Consider the following 17,173-nt stretch of genomic DNA (forward strand, 5'->3'; position numbering starts at 1 on the left):
GGTGTGTTTAAGCACCTAGCCTTTTAAAGCCCTCAGTAAGGGACAGGCCCAGAGGCCTGTCCAGGACTTCCATAGTCCTGTGACACCCCAGTTCAAACCTGCCCTGTCTTTGGGGCAAAGACATCCTGGGACTAGTACAGCCTCCTCAGCACTAGTTCCTCCAAGTTCCCTTTCTCCTAGGATAAGGCAGTTGGTTTCCCTAACTCAGAAGCAGGTCAGACCAAGCTGACTGTTCTGTTACACGCACCATAACCTTTCTGCTGATTCCTCATCCTTCCAGCTAGCTTAGGAAGGCAGGAAGCCTCTTATGGGCTGGTGGAGCTGTGACTTCAAGGAAGGCCTGCTCCAATTTGGGGAAGGAGCATCAGGTCCACCTGAACAAAGCAGGCCAGCCAAGAGCCAAACTGATGTCTCTTGAGCAGCCTGCTGTCCCTTGACAGCTTTCCTGTTACCTCTTTGGGCCGCCCCACCCTTACAGCCCTGGCTACCCTGGGGCCTGGGTGGGCCAGCCAACCCACCTTGGTATGAGTCAGAGGGGGCAGACACAGCTGCCTGCCCTCCACTCCCTCCCCAGGGTGTGGTTGCTGCAGGTTCCTCCTGGATTCCATGGGTAAACAAGGGGCCTGGGCATCTTTGTCTGGGAAAAGAGCCCCAGTGGGGGCCTCCTATCATGGACTACACAGGGCAGCAGAAGAGGGGTACAGTGTGTGTACTGGTGGGTACATAGGATGTCAGCCTTCATCAAACTCAGAACCCCTGAATTTTCAGGGGAAGAGGCTTAAAGATCATCTAGTTCAGCCCCACAATGAGCAAACCAAAGACCAGGGAGTTGGAGTAAGTTGCTCAGGGCTATAGGACAGACAGCTGGGACTAATGAAATCTCTGAACTCTCTCCACTGCTCCGTCCTGCGGCTCTCCTGCCAGGCAGGAGGGATAAGAGGCAAGGATCCTGTAGGAAGCTGGGTTCAGATATGTCCTCAGTCCTTGGCCCAATCCACTGTCTGGTTCTCAAACTGATCATATCTTGGCTTGGTGAGGGCAGACAGGAGCCTGCCTGTGAGGCTGGATGGTGGCTTATCTGAGAGGTCTCACCACCTTCTCCAGCCTCGGGCCCACGCCTCTGTCAGAGAGAGGGCTCTCTTTTGGGCTTCTGCCTAGCAGCCTCTCCCTCTTACCCCTGGAGGGAAGTGCCTTCCCCTGGTGTTCTGGCAAGGCCCTCAGTCCCAGCACTCTGCCTCTCCTCTCAGTCGTGCCTCTGACAGAGCCTGGAAAAGATGGCACCCCATGCCACCCAAGCACAGTGACTGGGCCAAGCAGGGCACATGATCATCCTTGTGACTGTATGTATGTATATAAAGATGGTGCTATCTCTTTTCTCTGGGTAGTAGGCTGGGATGGTGTAAGCCTGTCTGTGGCCATGGCCTCCTTTTCTCCTTCATTCCCCAAACATTGGAGAAGCCCATTCAATAGCAGGAAAGAATGAGGTCAACACACAGTGGGAGAAAGTGTCTTGACCCCTCCTCCTCTGAGTTTTTGGACTTCGTCATTTTTGGAGCTAGTTCTACCTCTGGGCTTCCCAGTTTTATAAATCAGTAAATAAATTCCTCAAGATAGATTTAAGTCAGTTCTTACCAAGAAAGTTTAGACTGATGAAACAGGAAGCACCAGATCCAAAGTGGAGCTGAGAATGTCTGCACATTAGGGTAGAGGTGGCAGGTGCTAGACCCCAGGCACGGCCCCTTTTCCAAGCCTGGAACAGTTTGAGAGGAGTGGTAGCCCAGGAACCCCCACAGTTTCCAGCCAGGCTAAGCCATGTGAGAAGCAGAAAAATACCCACTATGAGCCAGAGCAGGAGCTGCGCTAGCCCGTGGGGCTAGAGTGATAAACAGGTTAGACACAGCCCATGGAGTTCAACGGCTGTTTGCCAACAACTTTTACTTTGTACAGCTCTATTATTAACCAGCTGTTTGACTTTGGGCTAAATATTTAACCCTTCCGAGCTTCTCATAATTTATAAAATAGACCTTGAGATTGAGAAAAGGATCTGAGATAATGTGGAGCCTGGCTCAGTAAGTAGCTATTACTATAACTCCTAGGAGAAGGCATTTATTTTCCTTACTCCCGAGGCTCACAATTTCATGGGGAGGTCATACCTACAGAGAAATTTCAGCAATAGTATGATAGCTGAAGGCTGCTCTAGAATTTATAAGATGCTATCAGACTACGGTTGATCAAGATGTGGCCTGGGAGTGGGGCCCTGGCTGGGTGTAACACTATAGGGAGGTGGGTGGTCAAGGAGAAAAGCTTCCTGGGAGACCTGGGAGAAAAAGCAAGAATAAGATGTAAAAGGGCACTACTGTGGTTAGGAAGGAAAGATTATTTGGGCCAGATTGGTGAGAACAAAGTCTTTATTCTGTAGTTCTGCTGGATAAAAGTGCCATAAAAGGCCATTGCTCTGGTTCAGGTGAGTAAGGATGAAACCTGAGCCAGTATTATACTGGAGGTGTAGTTAGAGCAAAAGACACAGGTTTGAGAAAGATCCAGAAAGGGCTTGGCACCTGTAGCTCAGTGGTTATGGTGCCAGTCACATAATACCGGGGCTGGCGGGTTCAAGCCCAGCCTGGGCCTACTAAACAACAATGATAACTGCAACAAAAAACAGCTGGACATTGTGGCAGGCGCCTATAGTCCCAGCTACTTGGGAGTCTGAGGCAAGAGAATTGCTTAAACCCAAGAGTTTGAGGTTGCTGTGAGCTGTGACACCACAGTACTCTACTGAGGGCAATATAGTGAGACTCTGTCTCAAATAAAAAAAAAAAAGAAAGAAAGAAAGATCCAGAAGAAAGACTGACCAGGATATGGAGACTCAAGACAAGGAGCTCAAGAGGCTGAGATAACAGGAGTACCCCTCACCAATGCCGGACAGACAAGGTCTGAGCTAGGTTTTCATCAGAGGGTCATAGGGCAGGGTTACCAGTTCTCTTTTAGACCACACTGGGTTTAGGAAGTATTACAATGCTATCTGATGGAAAAACAGGTGGGTGACAACAGATATAGGATTAGATGCTCTGACAGAGGCAGGCAGGAAACAAGCCCCAATAGGTAGCCAAATGGCATGCTCAGTCTGTGAGAGCCAGGAGGAGGAAAGTGATTTGGAGCATTCGGGCTGGAATGAAAGACTCCCTGACCACAGACAGCTTTGGCAGAGAGGAGCGGTGACTTCCCAGTCAAAGGAAAGAACTGGGCCTTGGAGGACAGCCCAGCAGGAAGGTAGCCTCTGCTCCAAAGCTGCATCTGCCATCTCCATCTTCTCGTAGAGACGAGAAGCTAAGAGGTACTATAAGGTCCTGTTCTTGCAAGGCTTCAAGGAGAGGATGACTCATGAGAGAGGGGTCTGCTCTCCCTGAACAAGGGCTGCTCTCAGGGACCCCAGCCACCCAAGTCTTCCATCCACGGCCCAGTGGAGATGACAGCCTGCATCCAGGTGTCCGGCAGGCAGCAGGCAGCAGGCAGTGTGCTTGCGCACGCCCCCAGCCTGCCTCTCCCCTTAGCCCCACTCCTGGCAGCACAGCCTCCTATAATTGCCTTCTAAAAATATCCTTTCCCCCACCCCCACCTCTTGATTTCAAAATATTTAGTTTTCAGGGTATTTAAAATGAGAGCTGGCGGCTCTTCCAGGCCCAGATAACAAAGCTAAACATTTATGCTTCGACTGCATTTCTCTGAATCGACTGAGATTTAGGGCTTGATACGGCAGCAGCAGGAGGGAGAGGAGTTGAGTGCAAGATGGATCACGTGTGGCCCCAGGTCTGGGGGCAGCTGGCTTGCTGTGCCAAACCTCTCTAGGACCCTTCCCTTCGTTGGGGGCCCACCTACCGCTGTTGACATGGAGCCGGCCCCGGACGGTGTCCTTCCCCAGGATGTTCTCGGCCTCACAGACGTACTCCCCAGCGTCCTCCACCTTCACCTTGTTGAACTGTAGTCGTGAGTTCTTTCTGGTTAGGGAGGAGATAAGAGAGGAAGAAGTGTGAGCCAGGGCTGGCTGTGACTCCCCAGTGGTCACTCAGAGGTCACCTCTCCCCACACGGCCACAGTGGCTATGCAGGTTGGATGGGGAGGTAGATCTCCTCAGCACGGCCAGTTCCCAGGTCCTGGTGGAACACAAATTCCTGCAGTGCAGGAAGACCTGGGCCCTCAGGACAACACAGGGTGGGGCTCATGGCTACTCACACATTCTAAATCTATAATTCCTAACACACACTTCTCTAACATTTTCTGGGGGAGGCCCCTTTGGAAGTCACGTGGCCATCTCCATCATTCCCAGCCAGCTTGTCCTCTCTAAGCACCAGCAGCCTGTCACTGTGGATACACAGATACCTGAAGAGCTGCTGTCTGACAGGTCCTCATGGCAACTGTGCCCAGACTTCCATCCAAACCTGTGGCTCTCCCTTGCCTTCAAATCAGCCCTGCCACTAAGGGACACTTTATGGTCTCTTTGAGGGGCTTTTGTTTCATTCGTTTACTCATTCATTCATTCAACTAATACTGCCTGAGCACCTTCTGTGTGCCAGGAGTTTGTATATCTCAGGGAACAAAAAAGATCCTGGGCTTGATCCTGAGGGCCAATCTGGGCATTCTTTTCTTACAGATGGGAAAACTGAGCCCTAGAGAAGCTTCCTGACATGGCCAAGGGCACCCAGTAAGGCAACAGAAGAAGTGAACCAGGAGCTGCAGTTGGTGAGGATGAGGGCTATCTCTAGGAGCTTGAAGCTGGGGTTAGCCCCGTCTTGGAGAGCTCTGTACACAGGCCCTGTGTGCTGAGACTTGTGGACATAGGGCAGGACTCTCCAGGGCTGTGATCCCAGGGCACCTGGCCATATTCCCCTCTTCATTCTGAAACCCTATTCAAACCTCTCTTTCCTTCTAAGAGTTTCCAGTACCTACCCCAGGATGTTTGGCCTCTATAAAGGACTGTTGACAGCTTCCACCTCTCCCTCTTCCCAAATGCCCTCCAGGGGCCAGTATGAGATTGGGATAAGGGTAGGATCCCAACCTAGTCCCCAGGAGAAGCAAGACGTGCATGAACATTTCTTTACATAATGTAATCTCCTCTTCTTTTTAGTGCTGAATTGAAAAATCAGATTCTCAGACTATGTGAAGTAGGTCGATATGGGGGTGGCATATGAGGAAGGGCAGTGGAGCTGTCATTGCCCTGCGCCCCAGGGACATAAAGCTGAGCCATGAAGCTGATGGGGTAAAGAGGAAAGGGGGAGGCAAGCAGAGAGGCTGGGCTGATGGCCGAGGAGATGCAAACTGGCCCACAATCCCCACCTGGGCTCTGCTTCTGCCTCTGGGGGTGAGCCTCTTCCCAGACATCCTCACCCTAAGAGCCTCTCGACCGAATGCTATAAAGTTGTCTTATCGGTCGACCCTATTGCTGTGGTGATGTCCTCACTGACGTGGCGACAGCTGCTTGAATATGCCTACTCTTCCTGGCATAAGCTGGCCTCTATCTCCTTGGTCTGGTGCTTGCCCACAGCCCTCTTCTGTCAATTAGAGTTTGTTCACTTCATTAAGCAGAGCCTGGAGGCCCCTCTGACTGAGACAGCTTCTTCTTTGCTCCAGCCTAATTAGATGCCACAAACCCAAGTTTCCCTGGGACAAGGCTTCTCGCACTTCCCTGTACACTGGCTGAGCTGGGCAGTGGACCATCTGAGGGTCAGAAGTCAGAAGTCACTGCTTGGGGGACCCAGAGCCAGACCCGTCTTGTCACCCACAGCTGAACTCAAAGGGGCTTTCCTTACACATGTCAGATGCAGCAGTAGCAGGACAAGGCAGTGCGAGACCCACAGGGTATTTGAAGGGAAAAGAGCCTGGATTGTAAGGATGGGCTCATACATCTAGGTGTGTGAGACCTATAAAAAGGAGGGTTAGTGCTCTGGGAGAGCCCCTGTCCTTTGAGGAATAAGAAAGAGGCAAGGGAACAGAAACAAGGACTCGGGCTTTGCTGGCTGCTGGCATCTTGGTTTACTGGCTGCTTGGTGACCTCAGGGAGGCAGGCCTCAGAGATATACAAGGGACTCTGGGTAGAGCTGAAGGGGGGGTCCCTGGAGGAGCTGGGACCACTGCCTTATTCTCTGCACTCCTAGCTCCAGTAGGGAGCCCTGAGGATTCAGGTCTGTCCTGCCTTCCTGGCAGGTTGGGAGCTGCACTGCGCTCCGGGTGCCCCATCGCTACGCTGACCCAGGGCTGCCCCATGTTGGTTGCCCCTCCCCTCCTTCCCCAGCTGGTTCTCTGCTGGCAGAGATGGGATCTAGGCGGCTGCATCCTCCACATTTTCCTCAGCACCTACCTCCCCCTGCCTGCTCGAGGGGCCTGTTTCAGCCTGCCCCTCATAAATAAGGGAACATGAGGTTCTGCAGGGGAAGGCCCTGTGCCCAGGGCTTGGGGGGCAGTTTTCTCCTGGCATAGGAAGGCTTGGGCAAGATGTCTCAGTGCAGCAGGCCCAGAGAGAGACAGCACCCACTGGGGAGGGGTTCTCTGTGGGCCAACAGAAATGCCCAGAGTGTGGCTTGGGCAGGCAATGTGCTAGAAAGCTGGGGGCTAACTGCCATTCAGGCAGAGAGGACAGATTTTACAAGAAAGGAGACTCCTGCTCCTGCCCCTGTGCCAGGCGAGGTGTGTACAATGTGCAGGTGGGTAGTGCATGGAGGTGGCAGCTCCCTCTGAGTCACTCTGAGAGCACCTTGGTCACAGGGAATCAGAAGTTCCCTGTCCTCCACCGCTAACAGTTCCCTGCTCAGAGCCCAGGGGCAGGACAGGTAGAACAAGGAAGTTTCAGGATGTAGCAAATGGGGTAGGGCCCTGACAGGTAGAATGCAGGGAGAAACTCCAGGTTCTTAGGGGTCCCTAATACCCAGGAGAAGACTGGGCCAGGCCCTGTTTCTGGATTGGGTAACCTATTCATCAGATGAAACCAAGGCTTCAAGAGGAGACTAGGACAATTCAAAAGGCCTGCTGCCCAGCTCTGGTGGGACCCTGCACCCAGGAGATGAGGGCCATGAAAGATTCTCATCAATTCAGAACTGTATATAGAGCTATCTGCCAGGCCCTAAGGGGAGGAGGGAATATATGGGGCAGGGTCTCAGCCTTTGAGACTCTCTCACGTGAAGAGAGACAGAGACCTTGACAATGCAGTGAAGCCACGTCTAAGGCACCTAAGGAGGAGACAGTGACGGCTGCTATCAGGGCTGAGGATGCTGTCTCAGAGATATGACATTTAACCTGGGCCTTGGAGAACTTTGTTGTGACAAGAAGGAAGGGGAGCTGCCAGCACAGGGAACAGATTAGGCCCAAGTCCAGGGTCATGAGGGAAAGACCAGCGGTAAGGAGTACAGCTGTGTCAGGAAACAGCAGGGCAGTGACTTGTAGGCCAGGAGGAGGAGAGTTGGAAGAGCCCGAAGGCTGTGCCTGGCATACAGCAGGCTCTCAAGATCTGTCAAGTCATGAATGGATCATCGGATGTGTCCACATTAGAAGATCATCCCCTTCAGGCACTTACAGAGTTAGTGACTGTGGGTTTCTAGAATTGCAAGCAGACTGAGGGCATAAGCCACATTTTTCTCTGAAGAAAGGGTTGAGACTTCTACCAGATTCTGTACTGCAAGTTAGACTAGTGGCTTGTAAAGGTAGGCACCAGGTCTATTTTGTTCACTGGTATCCTGAGCCTCCAGCAGAGTGCCTGGCACATAGTTTATACTCCATACAGATAGGTTAAATACCAAAATGAATTTGCAAAGGGGCCTACAGGCCTGAAAAGGTGGGGAGTGGCCAAGTGTGGGAGAGTGGAGGAAAAGATGCCAGAGGCAGGGAGAGCAGGGAGAAGGGTGCCTCCTTCCAGAGATGTACCCCCTGGAGGGAAGGCAAGGGGACAGGTGTTGAGCAGCAGGGAGTGTTGCTGTGTTGTAGCTGATGGGGGCACATGGAGAGAGAGGAGAAGAGGCTAGCTTGGGCATTCTGAGTCGGAAATATCTCTGAGGCATCTCAGGGTTGTACCTTCTGTTTTGTCCAGCATGGGTCTGGAACTCAGATAAAAAAGTCATCAAGAAGGTGAAGTCACTCACAGGTGGAGAGGGAGGAAGGAGAAGAAAGAGGGCCAAAATTCAGTCAAGTTGCAGCACTGATGGCAACTGACAGAGAGTGGCTGGGCTCACAGGAGGACCAGGAAGAGTACCGCAGGGCCAAGGGAGCAGGTGGACCCAGGCCGAGGCGGCTGAGAGACCTGGAGACCTGGGGCCAGGGAGCTCAGAGGTTGTCAGGGTTTCTCAAGGGCTGCAGCCATGGAGAGATTGCAGATATATTTAAAAGACAGATTCCAGCAGGGTAAAGAGTGAGGTGGAGTGTGAGAGAGTGTGAACTGAACTTCCTCCCTGACTTCACAATGTGGTAGAGGGAAGAAGTGAGGGGGGCAACAGCTGGAGAACATGGGAACAGCAGTATGGAGGGAAAGCATTTGAGAAGAAAAGCCATGGGTGTGGGTGTGCTGGCAGGGAGAGAAAGCTCAAGTTACCAGAGAAAGGAGTGAGTTGGTGGTACTGGGGCTCCGAGGGTGTGTATGTTCACGCGTGTGGGGGAGTGTGAGAGCACGGGCCGAGGGTGAGTATATGGTGCAGGATAGGGGTGGGAGGAGGATAGGCAGGCGGTGGGCATGTTTGGGAGTAATGAGGGGGGAAGAAGGAGCTTCTTCCTGATTTCTGTTCTCAGTGAAGTAGAGGACAGGAGGGAGAGGGGCCCCAAAGGCTCCAGCTCGGAGAAGCCTGTTCATTCTTCTCCCCAGCTTGGAAACAGTCTTGGAAGGGCAGTTGGAAGGGGCAGGGTAGCCTCAGAAGGTGAGATGGGTGGGTAGCCTGAATTTCTTGCTAGTGCTGTAGATTTGGGACACACTACCCTCCCCTGTCCTGCCACAGTGGCACCTGCAATTTCCTTAGGAAGCAGCATTCTTTCACCAACAGATCTTTGATCTAAATAAAACAGTCCTAAATTGCTTTCTGTTTTCTGCCTGGACCACTTTCTAGGGTGATCAGTTCTATCTTTGCTCACCACTTTTGGAAGTAGAGCCAGAACCGGAAGCAGCTCCCAGTCTCCAGACTCCCACATCCTCCTCCACAGGTTTCAGAGACTAAGGCCCAGAGGCAGGATGTGGATATCCAGGGCCACACAGCAACCATGAGCAACTGACCCCAGGCCTTCTTTCCATCACTTTCTGTGGTGGGACAGTTTGGGTATTTTCTAAAATCATTCTCACTTGCATTTTGCAAGGGGGTGGTAAGGAGGAAAATGACAACCAGGAAGGGGGTGGTTGTAATCCACTCTGGAGGGACAGAAAATGCTGCAGAGTGCTTCAGTAAGAGAGGGAGGTCTACCTGGTGCCCAGAGCCAACAGAGCACAGATCAAGCTATACATCTGTTCTGTTGGCAGGTGGAAGTTTTCCCTTTTTTTGTCCTTGAGAGGTGGGAGAGAGGTGGTGGCCTGCCTTTGGACTTCAGGCTTCTCTGTTGCCTGAAGTTCCTGCCTGAACAACCCAAGATAGAAGAGAGGTCATCTTCCACAGCCTGGGGACTCAGGGACTTCTGATTCATTTCCCTGGAATGTTGATTTAAGATTAAAGACAATTCTCATGTCACAGGGGGAAACTGTCTGAGGTACAGACTCCCCCAACACCAATCAAAGTTATGTTCCCTTCCCTTTACTTAGCTCTTTGGCAAGTGACAGCTTGCTAAGCTGAGAAACCAGCCCACTGTGACCTCCTAGAGGCATTCTGGCTGAAGTCAGGGTCTTTCACCAAACACTGCCAAATGATGGGACTTTTAGATACTGTGGCAGGTCCTTTGAGTTTTAGGGACAAGCAGGAACTTCCACTGGTAAAGCTGAACTTGACAATCAAATTGTCTTCAACCATCCTGAGATGTTAATTGCTTAATGCTGCAGGGAGAAGGCTGGGAGTTGGAAGGGAGGGGAGTGTGGAGAAGGGCTGAGACCAGTTCTATGGGAGCATCTGAGGGCACAGTCTTGGACTCTGCTCCACTCTCAGGAAAAGGGAGGCACCTGGTTGGATGGAGGGCAGGCTGGGTGTTGCTCACCTGCCATTGCCATACTTGATGCGGATGTCTCTGCTGCGGTTGAGTTCCTTGCCATCCTTGAACCAACGGTAGGAGGGCTGAGGGTTACCGGCTGCTGCCTCGCACTTTAGCGATTGCTTCTCACCCACCTGTCCTGTCTGGCTTTTCATCTTCTTCAGCTTGGGCCGGGTGGCTGTGGGGTACAAGGCAGGTAGGTGAGTGGGTGGTGATGGGGCAGCACCAAGCATGAGTAGTTGGGGGTAAAGGCCACTGTCTTCAGGCTAGAACTGGGGAGGGAAGGGGTGAGCTTGGGAACTGCCCCTTGTCATTTTTCCTGGTTTAATTCAACAGAGTCCGCAATAACAATATAGCGGTATATAAAACCAGTGTATGGTGCCCCATGATTACATTAATGTACACAGCTATGATTTAATAATAAATAAAAAAGAAGAAAGAAAACAATATAGCTACTGCTTATGGAGAGTTTTCTTCATGCCTGGAATGAAGCTTTACATTAGCTTATGAAATCTTCACAATATCCCCATGAATTCACTGCAATGATTGAACCCACCTATAGATGGGAAAACCAAGGCTCAGAATAGTAAAGTCACTTCCCTAAAGAAGAAGTGATACAGCTTGGATTCAAACCCAGATCTCCCTAACTTCAGTATTGTCATCTAAAATCATGGGTACAAGCCATGGGGTTGTACTAGTGGGCACAGGCCCAGTTGCAGATGCAGAATTTTGAATGCCAAGTTTTTCTCATTTTTCTTAAGCACCATTCCATTTCCACATGCCCTAGTCTCCCATGCTTTACCTCCTTGTTCCTCTTTCTCCTCACTGAAGCTTTAAAAAAAAAAAAAAAAAGTCACTGTTCTCAGGAAGGTAAGGGTGAACCAGTGCTCCCTGCTGGAATGTATAATAATTTCCATTGGTATAGCCCTTTACAGGAAATATAATACCTTCATGCATGTTCTCATTTTGTCCCTGAGTTCTGTAAGATGAGAGTTATACTGATGGTAAAGATGAGATTCAGAGAGGTCAAGAAACTTGACTGAAGCCACACAGCCAGGCAGCCACCATGCTGGGACCAAAGCCCAGGTATCTGGATTTGTAATGCATCAGGCTGGTGGCAGGCTAGTGCCTACTTTTGCAGCCTCATCTCTGTGAGATAATCAAAATCCTCCCGACAGAGAAGGGAGGGTTTTCTGGAGCCAGAGAAGTGTCTTGGGACTGACTGGCCCTGTTTAAACCATTGGTCCTTTCATTTGCAACTCAGAGCTCTGGCAATGGACCAGAGCTGGCTTTAGAGAAAGGCAAGCAAGAGGGCCTGGCTAGACATAGGCATAGGTGTCCCCTCATTGAACTTAACCTTGAGCTGGTCCTTTTAAGTAAGGAGTAGATGAAAGTTGGGTGCAGGGAACAGAGCGAATACAGAAAGAAAGCCTTTAAAAATGTATTACACAGGCTTACACAATGATTCTTGTGAAATAGTTTTGTTCATTTTAGAAAATTAAAAAAATACAATGGATAAAAAGAAAACAAAACTATTCATTATCCCAGTACTCACAAATGACACACCCAAACACATGCACACATACAAACAACACACACCTTTTTTAAACAAAATGAGATTAGTGCCAATAATATTTTTTTCATTTAAGGAAACAATGTAACCCTTTCACCTTGGTGTTAAATATTAATAACCACATTTTCCAAACTGATTTCTGTAAGACATCAATATAGGGAGAGATGAAAATAGATATTATTTGAAAAGAGAGTTCCATGAGTAAATCACTTTGGAGAACATGTGGGCAAACAAAGTTAAAGAAGTATCTTTATTCACTTCAGTATCATTCTCTAAGTAAGAGCCTTGAAACTTTTTTTCTTGGAACATTTAGTAGCATTTCAAGGAAATAAAAGTATGTGGAACACATTCTATAACATAACATATATATTTACAGATACATAGTTAATAATGTATTAACAGGATTCAAAATTCCAGAAGTGAAAAATGGTATATGGCTTTCAAAACAAATCCTTCTAACTTCTGACTGCAGCCACACAGTTGCCTTTCCAGGAGGCAACTAATTTTACTAGTTCTTTTGACATCTTTTCAGAGATCTTTCATGTGCATACAAAGGAAAAAAACAAAAAACCCAAAACCCAGTATTCACACACATTTTTTTTTCTACAGCATTTATTTCATGGTTGCATAATATTCCCATATGGGCATATCATAACTTATGCAATTGATTCCTGTTCTGGGGCATTTATCATGTCCCCACTCTCACCCTCCCATTACAAATAACCCCCCACAGTGACATCTTTGCAGCTACATCTCGCATCCATAGCTCTATGGGAAATATGGCTCTAGACTCAGCCTGTGTTCAAACACAGGCTGTGCTACTTGTTAGCTTTGTGTCCTCAGGTCATTGACTTAATTCTGTAGCTCCTCAGTTTCCTCCGCTGCAAAATACCGGTGATAAATAATAGCTTCTACCTCATGGGATGATGGCTGTAGGGATTATATGAGATAATGCATGTAGAGCCTGGCACGCAGAGAGCATTTAATAAAGGTTAGCTATTACTGTTATTATTATCCACAATTATTTCCTAAGGCAATCTTCTTAAAAGTGGAATTGCTGCGTCAAAGGGTACGCAATCTTTCTCAGCTTTGCACATTGCCAAACTGCCCTCTGGAAAGGTTGCACCAATTTGTGCTCCCCCCCACCCCCCAGTGAAGGACAGTGCCTGTTTTTTCCACACCCTCACCAACATAAGGTATTATCGTGTCTTTAATCTTTGCCAATTAGCTAGGCAAAAGATAACGTCTCTTTGTTGTTTTAATTTGCATTTATTTGATTACTGATGAGGCTGAACATTTTCGTAAGTGTATTGGCCCATTGTATTTCTTCTTTCTGAATTGCCTGTTCATGTCTGCAGTCTGTTTTTCTATTGAATGCTCATCTTCTTACTGATGTGTAAGAGCTCTTTATAAATATTAAGGCTATTAATCTTTTCTACAATGTTCCCCCCTGCCCCACAATTACCTGCTTCTCACATTTTATAATGCTGGCTCTGTTTTTTTGGAGGGGCCACCCAGAGGTTTTATGTATATTAACTTGTCAACTTGTTGAGGTTTCTGGAACTCCATTATTCTAAGTGTGATTGAAGTCCTGTCTCAGCTTCCTTCCCTTACCTACACCTCCTCCCACCTTCCTGTGCTCCTTGTCATAGTCCTTAACCCTGGATGCAACAAGATCACCTGGGAAGCTTTAAAACTCCGGAGGGTGCCTGGGACATATCATAGGTATTCTGAAGCAGAACCGGTCTGTGGGTCCAGGTATGTGTGCTTTAAAGTGCTCCTCAGGTGTGTTTCTAAATTTCTTTGAAATACAACATACACACAGGAAAGTGCACATTCAGGCAGTCTCCAAGTTACAAATATCCAACTTATATCCAACTAGCACTTAAAAATGGAGACTATTACAGTAAGTCCATACTACAGTTACAAATGGAGGCTGTTACAGGAAACATGGAAATGCACCTGTTCCAACTTACATACAGTTTCAACTTAAGAACACAGCTATAGGGCGGCGCCTGTGGCTCAGTCGGTAGGGCGCTGGCCCCATATACCGAGGGTAGCGGGTTCAAACCCGGCCCCGGCCAAACTGCAAACAAAAAATAGCCGGGCGTTGTGGCGGGCGCCTGTAGTCCCAGCTACTTGGGAGGCTGAGGCAAGAGAATCGCTTAAGCCCAGGAGTTGGAGGTTGCTGTGAGCTATGTGAGGCCACGGCACTCTACCAAGGGCCATAAAGTGAGACTCTGTCTCTACAAAAAAAAAAAAAGAACACAGCTATAGAACCTATATGGTTCATAACCTGGGGATGAACAATATAGGAACTATATTGGAACCACATAGTTACCAACTGAACACATATTCACAGGTGGCTTTGCTCTAAGGTTGGGTTGACAGCTAGTGATCTAACCTCTTGGTCAAGTGATGACCTCCAACTAGTCCACACTTCCTGCTCTTATGAGCTGGGCACAGAGAGAGCTCTTCTCAGGTTCTAAGTGTGCCCTTCCCCCACTTGGCCTGTGTTGATCTTTCTTGCAATTTGAAACAAGGGAATTCCCTCCCTCTCCCATCATGGACTGCCTCCCTCCCAAAGAGCCAGGGTGGGGATGGGGATGATACTTGGTGGGAGGAAGAAGTAGTCACTCTACTACCTTGTTTCCTGACATGAGTTCTGGTGCAATCCTCTGCAATGAGCCTGTGATAGTGATGGGGTAGGTGAGTATGTTATATAGAGACTGACTCCAGAAACTGCAGTCACGATGCTAATTCAGAGGGCAAGAGGAACTGGGAGCTCCAAAGCTGTTCCCTGCCAGTAATATAAAACATAGGCCCATGTGCCCGATAACAAGGAGCCCATTCCTCGTAGTGAGAATATGCTTTGACTTAGTAGCCACTTCTTAATAGTCCACTCACTTCAGAACAACCCATGTAGTTTACTTGTTCCTCATTCATCCATTCAATTAATTTCCAATGAACTCATTTATTCAACCATGCCAGGCACTGTTCTGGGCACTGGATATACCAGAGAGATAAGCATTCTGCTCTTACAGAGCTTGAATTTAGTGAGAGGGATAGATAAACAAATAAGCAATAGAAAATATGAGACAGTAATAAGTGGCTGGATAAAGGCCCTAAGGTGGCAATGAGTGCAGTTAGTTCATGGGACTAAAAGAAGCCTATGTGACTGGAAGATAGTGGAAGAGGGAAGCTTGGAGAGGTAGGCAGGGCCCAGGTGAGATGGGGCAGTGCAAGCCAGGATGAGAAGTCTGGATTTGTTTTGCATGTGTTATTTTATTTTATTTTTTAATTTTTATGTGCCTATTAGAAAGTTTTAAAATTATATATGTGGATTGCATTATATTTCCATTGGATAGCACTGGTCTAAAGGATGACAAAATAAAAATAACCATACATTTGAATCATGCCATGTTCTTTTCTTTTATAGCTCTTAATGGTTCCTCACAAGAATTGTCTGAGATGCTGAAAGCCCTGTTTCCTACTCTAGCAGCTTCTAGTCCTGGTCCTTGCTCATGGAAATCCTAGTTCACAGCTCCTTAAAAGCCAGGGTCAGGCAAAACTTGTAGACCTTTTTCTTTTTTTATTCCAATCAGGAAATATCCTTAGGGGTAAAGGACAGTGAAAGCAGCTCAGGTGGCAGGAAAGAGAAGAATTCATGCCAGATGGCCTTGCAACAATGCCCAGAGGACTGCCACACCCTCACTCTTGGGCCCAGCACCTTGCCAGGCTTTCACCAGCAAGCAGGGTGACCTCCTCAAGATGGCCCTGGATTTGTTTTATAGGTATGATAGGAAGGCATCGGAGGCTTACAAGCTGGGGGATGATCTGATCTTACTTTCTGCATTTTAAGCTCATTCTTATCCTGAGCCACCATTGTTTCTCACCATGTATCTTTCAGCCATCAGATTCAATACCAGCCTGTGGGTCACCTGGGACAAGCCCCAAAGGCTGTTCGCACAGCAGACCTCTGTGTACCTGGAGACAGCTGTCATGGGGCCTCAGACTGGGCTAGCTCTAGTCCCTCACCTGGACACTCTCTCTGAGGTGGGTCTAGTATTCATGTCTGTTTCATAACTCAGGGTCCAGAATGCAATACTAGTGTGTGGTTATGGGGACTGCCATGCTGTCTGCCAAGAGTGTCTTGGGGACAGAGCTGAAGCAAGCAGAGGAACAGGCTTCCTGGGACAGATAATATCTGCCAAGGCAAGAGCTGAAGGAACACAGTGGGCAGGCACTTGTCCCCACTCTGTCAGCATGTATTTATTGAGCGTCTTCTATAGCTGGGTTCTATGCTTTGTCCTAGGCAGAAATGATCTAGCCATATATGGAGTACCTTTCCCCTACTTCCAGGAGTTCAGCTTGTTATTGTTTTGTTACACAAGAAATACATTTTTGTTGGAGAAAAATTATATAAGTAAGGGAAAAAAGGCATATTTAAACCAATTCAATTACCATCAGAAAGAAAACCACTGTGGGCATTTTCAAATATCTTCTAAAAGACTTTTCTGTCTAAAATGCTTTATATCCTATTTTTTTAAGTCAAGATATTACAAAAACATTTTTCTAAGTCCAGAAATACAAATCTAAAACATTTTAAGGGCCGCATTTCATTGTTCAGATGAATTTTCTAGGTGGTCTCCAATGTTCTCCTAGTATTAACAATACTGCAATGACCTTCTCTATAAATTCAGCTTTGTGGCCAAAGGGAGGAGCAGCAGTCCCAAGAGTTTGTATGTATTTCCCCACACAGAAAAGAGATTCTCAAAGGTCCAGTGTAGAGGATAGTAGACAGATGTGAGGCATCAGATAAAAGCAAGAAAAAGATCTATGTGTGCAAGAAGGAGGTAGAAATTCCCAGCATCCTGAGCGTGTGATCACCATTGACACCCGGCATCCTGTGGCTGTTCATGCCCCACAGGTGGAGGGGCCGGCAGCAAGTTGATAGTCTAGGTGAGCCCTTGGGCACTGGGGAAACTCTACCATTCCCTAATGTCTCCACCTTGGACCAAGTCTGCTCCACTGAGCTCCTATACCCCCTGGGTTGAATGAGCCCAGAGGCCACCTCATTCAATGCTTGTCTGAGCAGTAGGACTAGGGTTCTCTTAAGTGGGGATGTAGGGATATCTCCTTCAGCAGCCTAGGTCTCTACAAAAAGATTTGCCTCAAGGATGAACTCCATAAAACCTTAGGACATTATCTCCACGATTGCCACAAGCGAGGCCATGGGCATCTGGTGGCTTCTGCTTCCTATTATGCCATGCTAGGGCATCTGGCCTGTATCTGTTTGACAAGCAATCCCCAGAAAGGATCTTATTAAGATAGCAACAACAGCAACAACCGAGGCTGCTCCTTTCCCACATCCCAGCCCTGAGGCCAGGAGGTGCCGCTGCTGCCAACAGCTTGACCTCATTCCTCTCAGCAGTGGGCGGTGGGTGCGGAGCCTGCAGAGATCTG

At 48.5% G+C, this 17,173-nt stretch overlaps 1 protein-coding gene across 5 annotated transcripts in view; it reads right to left on the reverse strand.

Moving 5' to 3' along the window:
- The window catches only part of NRG2 (neuregulin 2), a 214,173-nt gene that overhangs the window by 29,719 nt on the left and 167,281 nt on the right, over positions 1–17,173 (reverse strand). For all 5 annotated transcript variants that reach the window (XM_053566453.1, XM_053566451.1, XM_053566452.1 and 2 more), the window contains exons 2-3: positions 10,141–10,312; positions 3,877–3,995 (exon numbers count right to left, since the gene is read on the reverse strand). In XM_053566453.1, the coding sequence (XP_053422428.1) occupies positions 3,877–3,995; positions 10,141–10,312 (291 nt within the window). The remainder of the gene's footprint in view (positions 1–3,876; positions 3,996–10,140; positions 10,313–17,173) is intronic.

Source organism: Nycticebus coucang, chromosome 17 (assembly GCF_027406575.1).
Source record: "Nycticebus coucang isolate mNycCou1 chromosome 17, mNycCou1.pri, whole genome shotgun sequence".
In the NCBI taxonomy this organism is placed as follows: domain Eukaryota; kingdom Metazoa; phylum Chordata; class Mammalia; order Primates; family Lorisidae; genus Nycticebus; species Nycticebus coucang.